Consider the following 17,666-nt stretch of genomic DNA (forward strand, 5'->3'; position numbering starts at 1 on the left):
CCAGGGGCCGTAAAAAACCTTCTCGCGGGCCGGATGTGGCCCGCGGGCCTTGACTCTGACATATGTGTTTTAGAGAAATAAGCTTTTTGTGCGTATGCAACATTTCTGGGATCTTTTATTTCAGCTCATGAAACATGGGACCAACACTTCAGACGTTGCTTTTATATTTTTGTTCAGTGTAATGTAATTTACTTTAGGGAAAGCTCATCTTCCCCTAGTTTTATTGACAAGTTGCCTACGCAGTGGCAATTTTAGTATGTACATCTTGGTGGGGCAAACTCCCCAAAAATGTTTTTATATGCATTCCAGCAAAGCCACTACACAACACTAAATAATACATTAATTGCACTATAACGGTGACAAACGGTGCCCACAAACTGTTAGGACCTACATAAAGCTGTCCTAAGCAAAAAAAGAGAGACCATATTTGTATGCAGCTTTATTAACTCAATGATTTGTATTATTTTTTTTACATTGTTTGCAAACTGATGTGAGACACGTATTAATGCGAAAATAACATGCGAAACAGGCAACCCCACAAACAATAACATTATGCGATTGTTATTAGGCCTACACTTGTAGCCTAAATTGTTGTCCACGCACGCATCGGTCTGGGCCACTCAATCCTCCCTTGTCTGGAGCTTCTCTGTAAACTGGTCATCTCTGTATTCCTGTCGCAAGACCAACTGGTTGATGCTTATTTATAAAACCCTCTTAGGCCTCACTTCCACTATATGAGATACCTACAGCAGCCCTCATCCTCCACATACAACACCCGTTCTGCCAGTCACATTCTGTCAAAGGTCCCCAAAGCACACACATCCCCGGGTTGCTTCTCTTTTCAGTTCGCTGCAGCTAGCGACTGGAACGAACTGCAAAGAAACACTCAAACTGGACAGTTCTATCTCGATCGCTTCATTCAAATACTCAATTATGGACACTCTTACTGACAGTTGTGGCTGCTTCACGTGATATATTGTTGTCTCTACCTTCTTGCCCTTTGTGCTGTTGTCTGGGCCCAATAATGTTTGTACCATGTTTTGTGCTGCTACCATGTTGTCATGTTGTGTTGCTACATTTGCTGTGTTGTCATGCGTTGCTGCCATGGTATGTTGTCGTCTTAGGTCTATCGTTATGTAGTGTTGTGGTGTCTGTCTTGTCCTATACTTTTATTTTGAATCCCAGCCCCCATCCCACAATGAGCAGGCCGTGATTGTAAACAAGAATGCGTTCTTAAAACGTTTGCCTAGTTAAATAAAGGTAAAAAAAAATACATTCAATTATCAGCCATGACCAAATGTAATTGTTCCCTTCAAACCATAACAATTTGGAGCATATACCACCCGGTTTCCTGTCAATTGGCACATTTTTCATGCAGCAATGTTAAATAATGGTGGTTATAACCTATCGTTTTTTGGGGCATGTTGTAATAATTGTGATAGGCTTACGTTTTGCCCGTACCGTGCCGCATGACTTTTACTCCTGATATACAGCCAGGGATGTAATAGTGGTTATGCTTTTGTGTAATTGTGTGTGTGTATGTTGAGCGAACGCAATATCTCCTCTATACTCTCTTTCATCACTTACATATTTAACCGTGAATGATTTGGCCCGCCTGCTATCCGTAGCTGGACTCTTTTCATTTCTTCCTTCCCTCAGCTAGCTAGCTCGCTAATCAAACCCACAGCTGCGGAACGGAGGAAGACGGGAGGCTCGCTCACCAAATCTGACTGGATAGCTACAGTGCCGACAAGAATCAAAGGGACACCCGTAATGTTAGTACCGGAATCACCAATGGTTTTTATGATAACATACGGTCAGACTCTGCTCTGGTAACCTTCGGCACATCGCGGAAGCATAATTTAACGGGAACGGCTTTGACACGTCGCTGACAACATGGCTGAGTTTCCCATCGATCAAAACAAACTGCCTGGAGTAAAAGAAGGTAACGTTTGCTGGCGAGCGTGATCTATTCAACGTTCATCTGTAGAACTAGCCTCCTGTTTAGACCTACTTGTAACCAGGTGGTTGTTTTCCACATTTCAGGTGTCAAGTGCGTGCATCTGTTTGTTCTGTTAGCCAGGTAATAACGTTCCAGTACCTCGTTTACAGTACTAGTACTGTACTGATGTTATGAGGGCATCAGTAATGTTACTGTTCGATTCCATGCGTGCCAGTGTAACTAGCTAACGTTCGTTATGTTTTATTTGCTATCGAGCCTGATGCAGATTTTTTTTTTTTTTTTACTGTATCCGGGATTATTTATAAAGCTACTGTAGGTATCCCCCGTTGTTAGCGTGAGCTTTTAGCTGCCTGCCTGGCAGCCAGCCTAGCTAGCAGATTGTGACACGGGCTAATGTGACGCTCCATTAGGGCAGGATAGGTACTGTTTGGCGTAGCATTTTCGACCAACCATATTAACTTGGCGATAGTGTCTTCATTCTCGATTTGGCCAAACACGTATCTTCTGAAATGCTTATGTCCAGTTGCAGGTGGTTCGTTTTTTGAATTTATAAAATGTTCTGTTAAAAAAAAAAATCTATATTTTATTATCGAGATTTTCATCTCTCCATTAAGTAGCTAATACAACAATGTGTCCTCTTGTCTATTTCAAATATTCTTTCATTAATCTAGATTAGACAGATGAGTGTCACCATGACATGCAGCGTTTGGGGTGGACTCACCTTTGTCTTTTTTTTATTCTTCTATGGTGGCGGTCCGCAAACAAACGTTTAAGGTACATGCCGCCACCTACTTTGCTGCAGTGTGTGGTCAATCACGGTTACATTAACTCTACATTGATATACACTCAGTGGCCAGTTTACACAAATTGTTTGCTCCTACAGATCGTAAGTGGCTGTGGCTTGCTATATAAAGCAGGCATCGAGGCATTCAGTTACTGTTCAATTGAACGTTGGCGTGTGCAAAACAAGTGACTTAAGGAACTTTGAGCGTGGTATGATTGTCGGTGCCCGGTGCACTAGTTTCAGTATCACAGAAATGGCTGACCTCTTGGTCTTTTCATGCACAGGTGTCTACGTTTGACCAGGAATGGTGTAACAAACAAAAAACATCCAGTCCTGTGGGCGAAAACAGCTTGTTGATGAGAGAGGTCGATGGAGAGTGGCAAGAATCATGCAAGCTAACAGGTGGGCCACACAGGCAAATAACTCGCAGAACAGCATCTTGGAACGCATAACTTGTTCGTCCTTGTCACCGATGGGCTGTTGCAGCAGACAACCACACGAGGTTCCACTCCTATCAGTTAAAAACGGGTTCCTGTTGTGTCATGCTAATGGAGAAGTCAAGAAGTGGAGTAAGCGGCTTGAGTCCATGGCCCCATCCTGCGTGGTGTCAACGTGTGGGGAATGTTTTCCTGGCACACGTTAGGTCCCTTGATACCTATTGAGCAATATTTGAACGTTACAGCATATCTGTAGCTGTTCTGGACGCAAAGGGGGGTCCGACCCCGGTACCAGATGGGTGTACCTAATGAACTGTGTGAATGTGAGCTCAAAGTATTTGGACAGTGACACATTATTGTTGTTGTTCTGACTCTGTACTCCAGCACTTTGGATTTTAAATGATACAAGGACTGTGATGTTAAAGTGCAGACTCCGCTTTAATTTGAGGGTATTTTCATCCATATCGGGTGAACCAATTTTTAGGGGACCAAAAGTATTGGGACAAATTCACATGTGTATTAAAGTATAAACAAGTTAAGTATTTGTTCACATATTCCTAGCACTGCAATGACTACATTAAGCTTGTCACTGTACAAACTTGGTGGATGCATTTGCCGTTTGTTTTGGTTGTGTATTTTGTGCCCAGTAGAAATTACTGGTAAATAATGTATTATCATTTTGGAGACTAATAATATAATGTTTCTAAAAAACGTCTACATTAATATGGATGCTACCGCGATAATTCTGAGTTAATTAATCATGAATAATGAGTGTGAAAGTTACAGACCCACAAATATCATACCACCAAGACATGCTAACCTCTCACCATTACAAAAGTTTCGAGTTCAGTCGCAAAAACCATCAAGCGCTATAATGAAACTGGCTCTCATGAAGACTGCCACAGGAAAGGAAGACCCAGAGTTACCTCTGCAGCAAAACATTAGTTCATTAGAGTTACCAGCATCAGAAATTGCAGGCCAAATAAATGCTTCAGAGGTCAAGTAACAGACACATCTCAACATCAACTGTTCAGAGGAGACTGAGTGAATCAGGCCTTCATGGTTGAAATTCTGCAAAGAAACCACTACTAAAGAACACCAATAAGAAGAGACTTGCTTGGGCCAAGAATTCTACAGCGATACTCCATCCCATCTTGGTTGCGCTTAGTGGGACTATAATTTGTTTTTCAACAGGGCAATGACCCAACACACCTTCAGGCTGTGTAAGGGCTATTTGACCAAGGAGAGTGGAGTGCTGCATCAGATGACCTGGTCTCCACAATCACCTGACCTCACCCCAATTGAGATGGTTTGGGATGAGTTGGACCGCAGAGTGAAGGAAAAGCAGCGAACAAGTGTTCAGCATGTGTGGGAACTCCAAGACTGTTGGAAAAGCATTCCAGGTGAAGCTGGTTGAGCGAATGCCAAGAGTGCGCAAAGGGTGGCTACTTTGGAAAAATCTAAAATATATTTGGATTTGTTTAACGCTTTTTGGTTACTACATGATTCCATAGGTGTTATTTCATAGTTTTGATGTCTTCACTATTATTCTACAATGTAGAAACATTTAAAAATATAGAAAATCCCTTGAATGAGTAGGTGTGTCCAAACTTTTGACTGGTACTGTGTATATATACCTGAATCCCACCTGTCTCAGTCATTAAGAATATTTGAAATAGAGAAGATGGACAAGTCTAAATGGAATCCTTGGGACCTCCCAACTCTGCCATCACCCCTGTTGAAGTTGACATTTAAAACGGTTGAGGGTTAGGGGAGTGCTATTCAAACTTTTTCAGCGAGGGCCCTATTTTGTTTTCTACCAGAATTTCTGGGGACCCCATGTTTTACTTTTTTTTTTTTATAAAAGAAGCCAATAAAATATTTTTTCTCAGTCTCATGTTGTCTCATGTTGTATGTTGTTCTCATACAATCTGCTCTCTTAATTGTTTTGTTCCCCCGCAACGCTTCGAGATCATGACCCCGACTTTGAATACCACTGGGTTAGGTTTTAGGGTAGAGACGTCCGAAGGATCCCGGGTTAACACTAGCCTAGACAAGATGGCAGCATACACATTGTTGAATTACTTAATGGAGAAAAACATCTCATTTATTTTAATAGCGGTATGTTGACAGAAATATTCCATGTCATGTTATTCAGAAATGGAGTGGTGGAGAAATCAGAAAGCACTACCTCTTCCCTAAAACAATAGTACATTACAGCTGCTGTGTGGCCACTGGACAGATCCCAGGTTGGATATCTCATGCACGTTTCCTGCTCCTCTGTATGTTTTCAATCTGATCGGAATGGAGAAGTGTAACGAACTCTTCCTGCGTGTGCGAAACAGCTGCTCCAATCCAACTCCATGGAATATTTGAGATGCTGGTCTAGAAAAGTGCATGATGGGAGAACGTGCCTTTCCACTGCTCTGCGGCTGTCTCCATAGCACCATCCACGTGATTCATTATGGTCATCGGAGATGGTTCCATCCCTCCCCCAACCCCCATTGGTTAATCTCTCGGTTTATAGATGACAAGGATTCATATTCACGGGGGAAAAAATAACTTATTTACACCCTCAGTTAGCCCACACAGTTTCTTTCAAAACTAGGCCTAAGTACTGCTAGACGTGCAACTTCTGCACATTTCGGTGTAGAAAACATCTGAACTTGTGATCTGGTGATAAAATTAGGCTAGACGTCAGCCACCCACTGCCAGTAGCAGATGGGAACATGGTTAATTACACATTTATAATCACAGCTTACTTGTATCCTCTAACATAGTCACAGTGCAGGGAGAAAAGATGTCCACCACAGATAAACAGAAGGGGCTTAAGTACAGTTTACCCGGCTTATGAAACACATGCGAATGTTCCTCAGCAAACATTTGCTGTGCTTTACCCTGAGAATGTTCGAGATCAAAACTGACTCTACGGTAGCAAGGCTCTGCACAGGTCTATTGGACGCATGGAGTTAAAATGCAAAAAGATATTAGCATGTCTGTTTTGAATCATCATTTGCTTGCTGAACGTCGACTGATTTGAGATGGCTGGTGCATACAGTTGTATGAAAGGGATTTAGAACGTTCCATGTAGTTGATTGGCTGTTCAGTAGGCCTAATGCCAATTATGGTTTGTTTGTTTGCTAGGACAGACTTTTCGGGATTAGGGTTAGCCTACGTAATCGGTCTGATTTCCCCCCCCCCCCTTCACCCTTCATATGATTATGACGGTAATCATATGAATATCCATATCAGCATTACTGATAACACTGGCGACCGTCAGTTAAATTCTTGTTCAAGTCCTGCACAAGGGAAAACAGGCTACAGTGCATGTCTCCCAAAGACATCCACCCACCAGTCGGACATTTAGGATGTGTCTCAAATGGAACCCTATTCCCTACATCGGGGTTCCCCAACTGGCCCATGTGCATCGTTTTATTTGTCGCCGCCCTTAAATGTTATGTTGGACATAAACACCAGAACATCAGCTCCAAGTAGTTTTAATAGGGCTGCGATGGTAATTGAATAACGGAGAACAGACCGTTATGGATGAAGACCGTCGTGAAAATTTAAAATAGCCGTCAAAACCATTTTAAATGTATATATTTTTTTATCCTAAAATGAATGTAGACCTTTTCACGTAGATAAACTTGACCTAATAACGGGAGTGTTTACTAATGATTTATAAGCAATTTTGCTAGCTGAGTCTTAATTTTTTAATAACATTTCTACATTTCCTTCTTTCCAACTGTCCTTTGATGCTCAAGCAGATAATCCGCCAGATTCCCAGGGGTGTTGGCGTGCTATAGGCTATGAGCGCTTATAGGCATGTCAGAGCGAAAACCAAGCCGTGAGGGTTGAAGGAATTGTTCGTAGAGCTCCGAGACAGGATTTTGTCGAGGCACTGATCTGGGGAAGGGTACTTAAAAAATGTCTGCAGCATTGGAAGTCCCTGAGAACACAGTGGCCTCTTCATTCTTAAATGGAATAAGTTTGGAAACACCATGACTCTTCCTAGAGCCAAACTGAGCAATTGGTGGAGAAGGGCCTTGGTCAGGGAGGTGACCAAGAACCCGATGGTCACTCTGACAGAGCTCCAGAGTTCCTCTGTGGAGATGGGAGAACTTTCCAGAAGGACAACCATCTCTGCAGCAGTCCACCAATTAGGCCTTTTATGGTAGTGGCTAGACGGAAGCCACTCCTCAGTAAAAGGCACAGCCTGCTTGGAGTTTGCCAAAAGGCACCTGAAGGACTCTCAGACCATGAGAAACAAGATCCTCTGGTCTAATGAAACCAAGATTGAACTCGTTGGCCTGAAAGCCAAGCGTCACATCTGGAGGAAACCTGGCACCATCCCTACAGTGAAGCGTGGTGGCAGCATCATGCTGAGGGGATGTTTTTCAGTGTCAGCGACTGGGATACTCGTCAGGATCGAGGGAAAGCTGAATGGAGCAAAGTACAGAGATCCTTGATGAGTGCTCAGGGCCTTGGACTGGGGAGAAGGTTCACCATCCAACAGGACAACGACCCTAAGCACACAGCCAAGACAACGCAGGAGTGGCTTCGGGACAAGTCTCAGAATGTCCTTGTGGTCCAGCCAGAGCCCGGACTTGAACCCGATCGAACATCTCTGGAGAAACCTGAAAATAGCTGTGCAGCAACGCGTCCCATCCAACCTAACAGAGCTTGAGACGATCTGCAGAGAAGAATGGGAGAAACACCCCAAATACAGGTGTGCCAAGCTTGTCGCGTCATACCCAAGAAGACTTGGCGCTGCCAAAGGTGCTTCACCAAAGAACTGAATACTTATGTAAAAGTGATATTAGTAAATTAGCAAACATTTCTAAACTATGTGCTTTGTCATTATGGGGTATTGTGTGTAGATTGAGGGGTTCTTTTTTTCTTCATCAATTTTAGAATAAGGCAGAAATGTAACAATGTGGTAAAAGTCAAGGAGTCAGAATACTTTCCGAAGGCACTGTATGTTTGGGTCAATTTGAAGTCTACAAATTATTTTAGTATGTTCCAGTCCCCTGAACATCCGCTCAAGACAAAAATCATCCTGCAGCTGAATCTAGTTGTCTTCCTACATAGTGTACTACTTTTGACCAGAGCCCCATGGGCCCCATTTAAAAATAATAATACATAAGTAGTGCACTAATATAGGGAGTACGGTGCAAATCAGGACGCAGCCCTAGATTTCCTCCATTAGTTCCACTCTCTTTTCTACCACTGTGATTCTTCTTGTTCTCCATCTGATTTGCCTTCAACTGTAGCACTTTGCTGTTTCACAACTGCTTTGCCTCAGTCTGACGGTCTGAATGTTTTTTTTTAGCCTTCCGCTGACTATTTGTTTGGAAGCTGCTGCTTCCCCCCTCTTCCCCATAAGCTCATTTTAAACTGTTTGCATGTCCTCAGCAAAAACGGCTGAATGTGTGCCAGATACTGCCAATAACAAGAGCATTGCTATTCTGATTGAGTGACATGTAGGAAGGTTCAGCATAAGACACTTTTGACTTTGCCATGCTGCCGTGCATTGGATGTGAGCCTATTAGTGTCTCGTTACTGTGACTTTCATGTTCTTAGAAGATTTGATAAGTTGTTACTGGTTTTCCTGTGCGTTTTTCTGTATTTTGATGTATTGTAAAAAAAAATATATATAAAAAATAAAAAATACTTTGATTTACCACAGCAAGCTTAGGCTATACGGCTCAGAAAAGGGATGCGCGGAGCCTAATTCAAAATGAGCTACGCTGTTGACTCAAACCAATCTTGGTGCCGCCGCTTGCTCAACCACAGTTCTACTTCAAGCTGTTCTCTTTATTTACAGACCGCTGGTCTTTCAGGGGCCCTGCTTGAGCCAGTCTAGTTTAGCTTTTATTTTGCTTTTTTTTTCTTATCTGGCCAATAAGGCTTGTAGTGCAGCAATCATCATCCTTTTTGGCCACAAAACAGACAAGGACTTCCTCTCTGTCGGCATTGTGTGATCATTCCAATGGCCTTGCCACTGCTCCATTTCATGCTGTAGTTTAGTCACAATAGCCTCCATCTGATTAGCTTAAGGTTAAACTGAAGGAGCTTGTTTAGTCTTGCGTGCTCTGTTCAAGTTTCCTGCCCTTGTTCAGTGTTTTCTGTAGTAGAACATCATGTGTCGGCGGGCACAATGTCTCAAATGTTCTGTGTCATAGAACACCACCAAAAACTGTTTTTCAAAAAGGCCTTTGGTGCGTTTTTCTGTAAGTCCTTCAGCTGTATCGCAAAACAAAACAACTTTTGTTGCAGCAGGAATGTGTTTATTTTCACTGCAAAAATTAATTTTTTAAAAAGTTTACAGATTTAAAAAAAATATATATATATATTTTTTTTAAATAAACCTTCAGAAGAGCTCCCTAACATTGTGTTCCTGTCTCTCTGTCTACAGTGTGTCGAGACTTTGCTGTGCTGGAGGACCACTGCCTGGCCCATAATCTCCAGGAGCAGGAAAGTAAGTATACTACCACTACACTTCAGGTTGACCTGGACATCCGCTTCTCCCGCCCATCCCTTATGGTTTCAGCTTGTCCTGGCAGTTCCCTAAGCAGAGCTCTCAGTGCAACAGAGAACAGACCCCTATTTTCAAATGTGTCAAGTAAAGGCGGAGTGCTTTGGGCTGGGATCTGGGCTGGGCATTATTTGACTTTTAAGTCTGGATGCAGACAGTCGGCTTCATGCACATTTGAAGTCTCATTTACGTCAAAGCCATTTACAATATATTGTCCATAATAGCCGCAACTATTTCATGCAAACTGCTCCTCCGGTCTAGAAAAAGCACTTTGAGCTTCCTTTGCAGCATATTTTATATAAAGTATTCCAAGCTCCCATTTGTCTTCTTTACGAGAAAACAGACTATCGAACATTTTTTCCAAATATTTAGAATTTAGAGAGGTCTAGTGAATCCACAAGTTTTCCCTCTGAAAATCTGTCACGTCTGACGGTGTAAAGCGCAGCGTCAGTGGAAGCAAGGCAGTAAGCAGCCATAAAACACAAGCCTAGCCACAGTGTGCTTCACCCAGCAGGCTTGGCACTGCAGGACTCCTGCTAGGCTGCAACCACAACAATAGCACTTTGGGGCTTTGGTGTGCGTTAGTGGGCTTGATGTTTGCACACTGTGTCTGGATCACATTAATGCCCATCTACTGTAGGACAACAGTCTAGTCTGGGTGGACGTTAGGCCAGCACAATCAGATTAGCAGGGATTACGATGTCATCGGGGGGGGAACGTCTCATCCGCTTCAATCGCTCCGATGCGGTCAGTGCAGGAGCATCATGGTAAAAACTGAAAGACTGGCCAATAGTTTCTACCCTCAGAACATTGGACTACCTTCTCCCCCCTGCTACTCCCCCTATGGACATTCCTCCAACACGGACATCCCCCCAAAAACACACACGCACCATCAACTTGCCCGCACACAAATGACAATCACTATTGTAGTTGTTAATATGTATATATTTTTTACTTCACTCAATGATCATGCTGATGTTCCCCCTATGGTCATTCCAGCCCTGCAACATTCTTGACTCTACCACAAGGAAATGTTTTATTTATTTGTTTTTATTCATCACGGCCACAGTTGTTGTTGTTGTTATGTACAGTCCATTTGGAAAGTATTCAGACCCCTTGACTTTTTCTCACATTTTGTTACATTACAGCCTTATTCTAAAATGGTTTATTTTCCTCATACATCTACATACACTACCCTATAATGACAAAACAAAAACAGGTTTTTAGAAATTTGTGCAAATGTATACAAATATAAAACAGAACTATTATGTTTACATAAGTATTCAGACCCTTTACTCAGTACTTTGTTGATGCACCTTCGGCAGCGATTACAGCCTCGAGTCTTCTTGAGTATGACGCTACAAGCTTGGAACACCTGTATTTGCGGAGTTTCTCCCATTCCTCTCTTCAGATCCTCTCGAGCTCTGTCAGGTTGGATGGGGAGCGTCGCTGCACAACTATTTTCAGGTTTCTCCAGAGATATTAGATTGGGTTCAAGTCTGGGCTCTGGCTGGGCCATTCGAGGACATTCAGAGACTTGTCCCAAAGCCACTAGTGACTGTGTGCTCAGGGTTGTTGTCCTGTTGGAAGGTGAACCTTCGCCCCAGTCTGAGGTCCTGCATGCTCTGGAGCAGGTTTTCATCAAGGATCTCTCTGTACTTTGCTCTGTTCATCTTTGCCTCAATCCTGACTAGTCTCCCAGTCCCTGCATCTGAAAAACATCCCCACAGCATGATGCTGTCACCACCATGCTTCACCGTAGGGATGGTTTGCCAGGTTTCTTCCAGACGTGACGCTTGGCAATCAGGCGAAATAGTTCAATCTTGGTTTCATCAGACCAGAGAATCTTGTTTCTCATGGTCTGAGAGTCTTTAGGTGCCTTTTGGCAAACTCCAAACAGGCTGTCATGTGCCCTTTACTGAGGAGTGGTTTCCGTCTGACCACAACCATAAAGGTCTGTAAGGTGGAGTGCTGCAGAGATGGTTGTCCTTCTGGAAGGTACTCCCATCTCCACAGAGGAACTCTGTAGCCATGTCAGAGTGACCATCGGGTTCTTGGTCACATCCCTGACCAAGCCCCTTCTCCCCCAATTGCTCAGTTTGGCAGAGCGGCCAGCTCTAGGAAAAGTCTTGGTGGTTCCAACCAAACTTCTTCCATTTAAGAATAATGGAGGCCACTGTGTTCTTGGGACCTTCAATGCTGCAGACATTTTTTGGTACCCTTCCCCAGATCTGTTCCGACACAATCCTGTCTCGGAGCTCTACGGACAGTTCTTTCGACCTCATTACTTGGTTTCTGCTCTGACATGCACTGTCAACTGTTGGGACCTTGTATAAACAGGTGTGCTTTTCCAAATCATGTCCAATCAAATGAATTTACCACAGGTGGAATCCAATCAAGCTGTAGAAAGATCAAGGATGATCAATGGAAACAGGATGCACCTGAACTCAATTTCGAGGGCTCATAGCAAAGGGTCTGAATACTTTGCAAACATTTCTAAAAACCTGTTTTCACTTTGACAATTTTACAATCCAATTTAGAGTAAGGCTGTAATGTAACAAAATGTAGAAAAAGTCAAGGGGTGTATATAGTGCTATTTTATATTGTTTTTATTACCATTTTCATTATTATATTTCACTTGCACTGCATGTTGTTGAAGCCTAAGATTTTCACTGTTCCCTGCAATCACACCTGCAACCCTGTACATGTGACTATTTAAACTGAATCTCAGACTCTTCAACTTGTCCTGAGAAACCAAATTCTTGCCTGCGTGTTTGATTTTTAGATAAATGTGTCCTCTTTGACATTTCAGTTCCTTTGTGTCTGCCCTTGGGTGTGTACTTGTCTGTGTGTGTCTAATCATAATTAGGCTGTGAATGTGTGTCGTTCATCTTTCAGTGTCGCCCTTTTTTCTCACACAGAAACCTAGGCTTTGAGTGAAACTATCTGACTGTAAGCACTGTCATTGGCTGCCTCCCAGTATTCATTAGGCCCTGAGGTGAAAAAGTCACCCTTCCCAGAATAGATTAAAGTCCAGGCCAGACATAACTACTACTTCCTACTTACTTCCACAAATAAACATTATCCCCCAGATGGCTGGGGATTACAGCCCTCGTGTCCCTCAGTAGAGCTGGGAAATATGGACAAAAATCCACATTGTGATAAATTGCCTGGAATTGATTCGATAACGGTAAGTTTCTAACGATGTGCACCTCAGTTTAAAACATAACATCCTTTAAACTCATGGCCGGCCCGCTCATTTAGGCAGGATTAGGCGGCCACAGATATCGTATATGGTAGAAAGAGTGTGGCCTTTTTTTGTAGCCTACATTTTTATCTCCAGCCTGTATGACCATGTAATGAGACGGACACTTTTTTTAACATCATGCAGGTTACTCCGCTCAAATAGTCTGACCTAAATAGTGCCCAATCAAATGTGCTGACATGTTAACAAACAACATATCCTAGAAAGAGGACAGGCCAAGTTAAATGTACAATATGGAATGGACAATCGGGCTACTCAAAACTGTTGTCCATGCGTTTCATCCCGTGGGCTAAAATTGTCATTTAGTTTGTATCTGCAAATGTTTTACAAGCTGATCTTAGCGGGAAATGCAGAAGCGCTTTTTTTTCCCGCTATGTAATCACATTACAAATAGGCACAGGATAACTCCTGATAAAGTTGAGTAGCTGACGTTCCGCCAATTTGATTAGTCACAGGAATCAGGACTAATAAAGCCATTTACAACGGCCTGTTTTACAGAGGGCCTAATATGGATGGGCATTCAGGAGATTCCATAACAGGCTGACAAGGTAGTCTACACTCCAGGAAGCACGGTCCGTAGGCAATGTTTCTTTTTGGTCCGGATCGGTAGTCGTGTGTGTGTGTGTGTGTGTGTGTGTGTGTGTGTGTGTGTGTGTGTGTGTGTGTGTGTTTAAACAATTAAAAAAATGGTAGGCCTACCACAGATGGACATTCCTAAAATGACATTTCAGGCAACACTGTGGGGCCACTCCAGTCCTCTCGGGCCTAATTGGTGTCACGTGTTAGCTGGGGCAAATATATCTGACACCAATAATTAACTAATCATGATCTTCAGTTTAAAATAAAATTAGTTTCATCAGCTGTGTTGATTAGGAATGGGGGGGGGGAGCCCCCGAGGACCGGAGTTGTCTATCCCTGCTGTAGGCTATACCTCAGTCATCACGGGCCGATGCTGAAGCCTTTTTGGACATCTTTTTGAGTCTTATCTGGACCAGCCTTTTTGTTGTTCTTTTGGTGCAGTCGGGACCAGCCTTGATTTCCAGTCCAGACCAAATCTGGAACAGTCAGACATTACTTTTGGTTCATATTTTGTCTGGTCTGGACCAGCCTTGATTTGGCCCAAACATGGACATCTATAAATGACATATTTCCAACTTTCATTCAGAACAGAAAATTAACTTCATTAAAACATCCAGAAAATACATATTTTCACCGTTTCGTTCAGAACCTAAAATGAACCTAGCTTCAACGTTTGGAAAAATACATATTTTAGACATCTTTTCAACGCCATTTTGCTTACGGGGACTATTCTTGAAGGGGCAGGCAATTTTTGGTCTTGCTTAGAGTGACAGTACGGCCAGGACCGGCCCTGTTTAAACTACTACGACGACAACCGATGACGATAGTTGAAGCCATCAATTGCCCCATTTAACAATCACACATATTAGTAAACTTATTTCATTTCAAATGGAACATTTCTCGACTATAGACTATTGTAATGAACGATATCCGCAAAATGCCTGCGATGAGTGATCTGTATGTTTGGTGTCAATCATTTTCGGTTTATCGTCCCAGCGCTATCCCTCAACCACAACTACTCCCATGAAAAGTCCAGGGAGATTTTAAGATCTATGGATCTGGACCTCTTGACTCTTTAGTTGGGAGCCCATTGCTTTCCCAGTGCCCAAGGAGGACGCAATGTAGCACTCCAGCAATAATGTCTTTCAATCTGTAAAGTTGCAACAACAACAAAAAAATCAATGGCTTTTCAACACAAACTTTATCTTGTAAGAGAAATTCTATACTGGATGATAGGACGTCCGTTATCCATCCATACCTCAATGTGAAGAGCCTATGGATTCTGTTTGGGTCTGTCCTTGTATCAGTCCTCCGCCCTCCACTGCTATAGTGCGTCACGACAGGGCGGGTCCCCTCTTTGCCACAGCAACCGTTCTGGTTTTAGCAGCCAGTCCGTCTGCGTGTTCCTTTGTCCTGGAGGTCACTGGGAATTACTCTTACACAGCCTGGCTGTCCCCTACATTGCACAGTGTCATCCTCACTCTAACCAACAGATGGCTACTGCCCCACGACCAGCTCTGCTTAACCAAAACATTTGGGATATTTGCATCTGCAGCGAGAGAGGAACTCGAACAACGGTTATTTTGACTCGGAAGGCCTCGGAGGGATTGTTGCATGCAAGGCTTGGTTCACTCAACAGAAGAACTGCTGAGTGCATGGCTGTCATGGTAGGATATAGGGCCTACTGCTTTAAAACCCTGGTAGAACCGTCATGCACCAGAAGACATGAATGGCCTTGGGTTGAGATAATAAATAGGCTGCATTCTGAAAGCATCCGTCATGCCTCTTAACCCAGGCAGAAGCCAGAGGGGCCAGCGAGGCCTGACATTTGGTCTCCATCACATTAGTCCTATAAACTTAAGCTTTGTTATGCCTCTGAATGATTCCCCTTTTCATTGTCCAGCATCACTGTCCCATGCGTTCTTTGTCATTGTCCAATGCTGTCTGGTCCTCTTGGATGCCAGCCACAGAGAACTGGTAGAAGTAGCCAATACAGAAACTTCATTTCCCAGGCTACACTGTGTATAGACTTAAGCTAGTTGTAGTGTCTTCGACCAGATTGTGGCCCACTGATTAGGAGGATATCAGATCTCTCAAGTTGAGTTAACAAGAAGCCTTTATCCTGTGTTCTTAGAAATTCAAGATAACAGCAAACTGTGGTTTTACCCCGGAGGAAAAAAAATAGCATTGAACGTCACAATATATTCTGTTCTCTGTTATCGTGTGTTTGCCCTAAAAAATTGAGGCACCGTCAACCCACCACACAATCGATCAGCATTGTCCTAAAAATCGATGTCAGTCTATTTCTCTGTGATTCACTGCTTCCCATCTTGTCACCTCACCGCAGCAACTTCATGGAGCCTCTAGTAAATAGTGGCGTAATTTGGTCTTTTTCACATGAAGCCTACGAGTGGATCAATAGCCAGTCCAGTGGAGCTGAATGAGTAGCAAGGGAGTGAGCGACGCTCCTTCACGTGTTTTGAGCTGGGAGTGCGTCGGCAACGAGGATTTAGAGCCTGCCCTGTTCGAGTCCACGGCCCTGTGTCGTCACGTGCAGCCACTCAGCCTTTTGAATTGGCAGCTCCTCATCAAGTTGATCCAAGCGGTCTAGTTTGTCACAGCCAAGCTCTGAGTCAGGCCCAGTAACTTCACGGTCAAAGCGTCAGTGTTTTTTTTCCCCCTCTCTCGTCTCATCCACAGAGTGAACTCTAAAAACAGCCATTCTACTCCTCAAAATGTATGTCCAAACTGTTCGCGAAATAAACACACTCAACTTCAAATACTTGCGTCCCAGTCCTGCGGTTTAAAAGGCACCAAAACAAATAAACCCGAAGCTTGTGACTGACGTCGTCCATCTTGTTCCTCAGCGTTGCAGTTTGGCCAGATGAACTGACTGACGGTCCCAAATGGCACCTTATTCCCTACGTAGTGCACTACCTTTGACCAGAGGGTGCTGTTTGGGGAGGCAGCTTGTGAGAGCAATTCGTGTTCATGCCTTGATTGTGTACTAGTCAGCATGGTGTTTGTTGATTTAAAAAATATATTTTTTGTCCTTTGCAGTCGAGAGTCACTTGGCATCCAACGTCCACAAGAGCCGTCTGGTGCAGCAGGACGTAGCGTTGGCCAAGCAGCTGCAGGAGGAGGAGGACCGGAGGGCCCAGGCCAAGGCCAAGAGACAACACCGGGACATGTGAGTGACACAGATACTATTATAAACCGGGTAGTTTAGGTCTTGGATGCAGATTGGCTGAAGGTTGTGGTATATCAGACATTATAAACTGGGTGGTTCCAGCCCTGAATGCTGATTTGGCTGACAGCCATGGTATACCATGTATTCAGACCCCTTGACTTTTTCCACATTTTGTTATGTTACGTTACAGCCTTATTCTAAAATGTATTACATTTTCTTCCATCAATCTACACACACTATCCCATAATGACAAAGCAAAAACATATTTTTATCTTTTGTAAATGTATATAATAATTTAAAAAATGATCACATTTACATAAGTATTCAGACCCTGTACTCAGTATTTTGTTGAAGCACCTTTGACAGCAATTAGTGTCGAGTCTTCTTAGGTATGACGCTTGGCACCCTTGTATTTGGGGTGTTTCTCCCATTCCTCTCTGCAGATCCTCTTATGCTCTGTTAGGTTGGATGGGGAGCGTCGCTGCACAGCTATTTTCAGGTCTCTCCAGAGATGTTCGATCGGGTTTGTCCGAGCTCTGGCTGGGCCACTCAAGGACATTCTGGGACTTGTCCCGAAGCCACTCCTGCATTTTCTTGGCTGTGTGCTTAGGGTCATTGTCCTGTTGGAAGGTGAACCAGGTTTTCGTCAAAGAGCTTGCTGTACTTTGCATCTTTCCTTCAATCCTGACTAGTCTTCCAGTCCCTGCTGCTGAAAAACATCCCCACAGCATGATGCTGCCACCACCATGCTTCACTGTAGGGATGGTGCCAGGTTCCTTCCAGACGAAAGTTCTATCTTGGTTTCATCAGACCAGAGAATCTTGTTTCTCATGGTCAGAGTCCTTTTAGGTTCCTTTTGGCAAACTCCAAGTTGAATGTCATGCCTTTTACCGAGGAGTGGCTTCTGTCT

General features: G+C 43.4%; 1 protein-coding gene across 2 annotated transcripts in view; it reads left to right on the top strand.

Annotated features, from left to right (window-relative positions):
* The first annotated feature begins 1,629 nt into the window (after positions 1–1,629).
* The window catches only part of LOC135512551 (coiled-coil domain-containing protein 50-like), a 31,608-nt gene continuing 15,571 nt past the window's right edge, over positions 1,630–17,666 (top strand). Inside the window, exons 1-3 of one of the 2 annotated variants that reach the window (XM_064934697.1) lie at positions 1,630–1,945; positions 9,603–9,665; positions 16,627–16,756. In XM_064934697.1, coding sequence (XP_064790769.1) covers positions 1,897–1,945; positions 9,603–9,665; positions 16,627–16,756 — 242 coding nt within the window. In that variant the 5' untranslated portion in view covers positions 1,630–1,896. The remainder of the gene's footprint in view (positions 1,946–9,602; positions 9,666–16,626; positions 16,757–17,666) is intronic. The other variant, XM_064934698.1, reaches the window with a different exon arrangement.

The sequence above is a fragment of the Oncorhynchus masou genome, chromosome 24, assembly GCF_036934945.1.
Source record: "Oncorhynchus masou masou isolate Uvic2021 chromosome 24, UVic_Omas_1.1, whole genome shotgun sequence".
NCBI classification, from domain to species: Eukaryota; Metazoa; Chordata; class Actinopteri; order Salmoniformes; family Salmonidae; genus Oncorhynchus; species Oncorhynchus masou.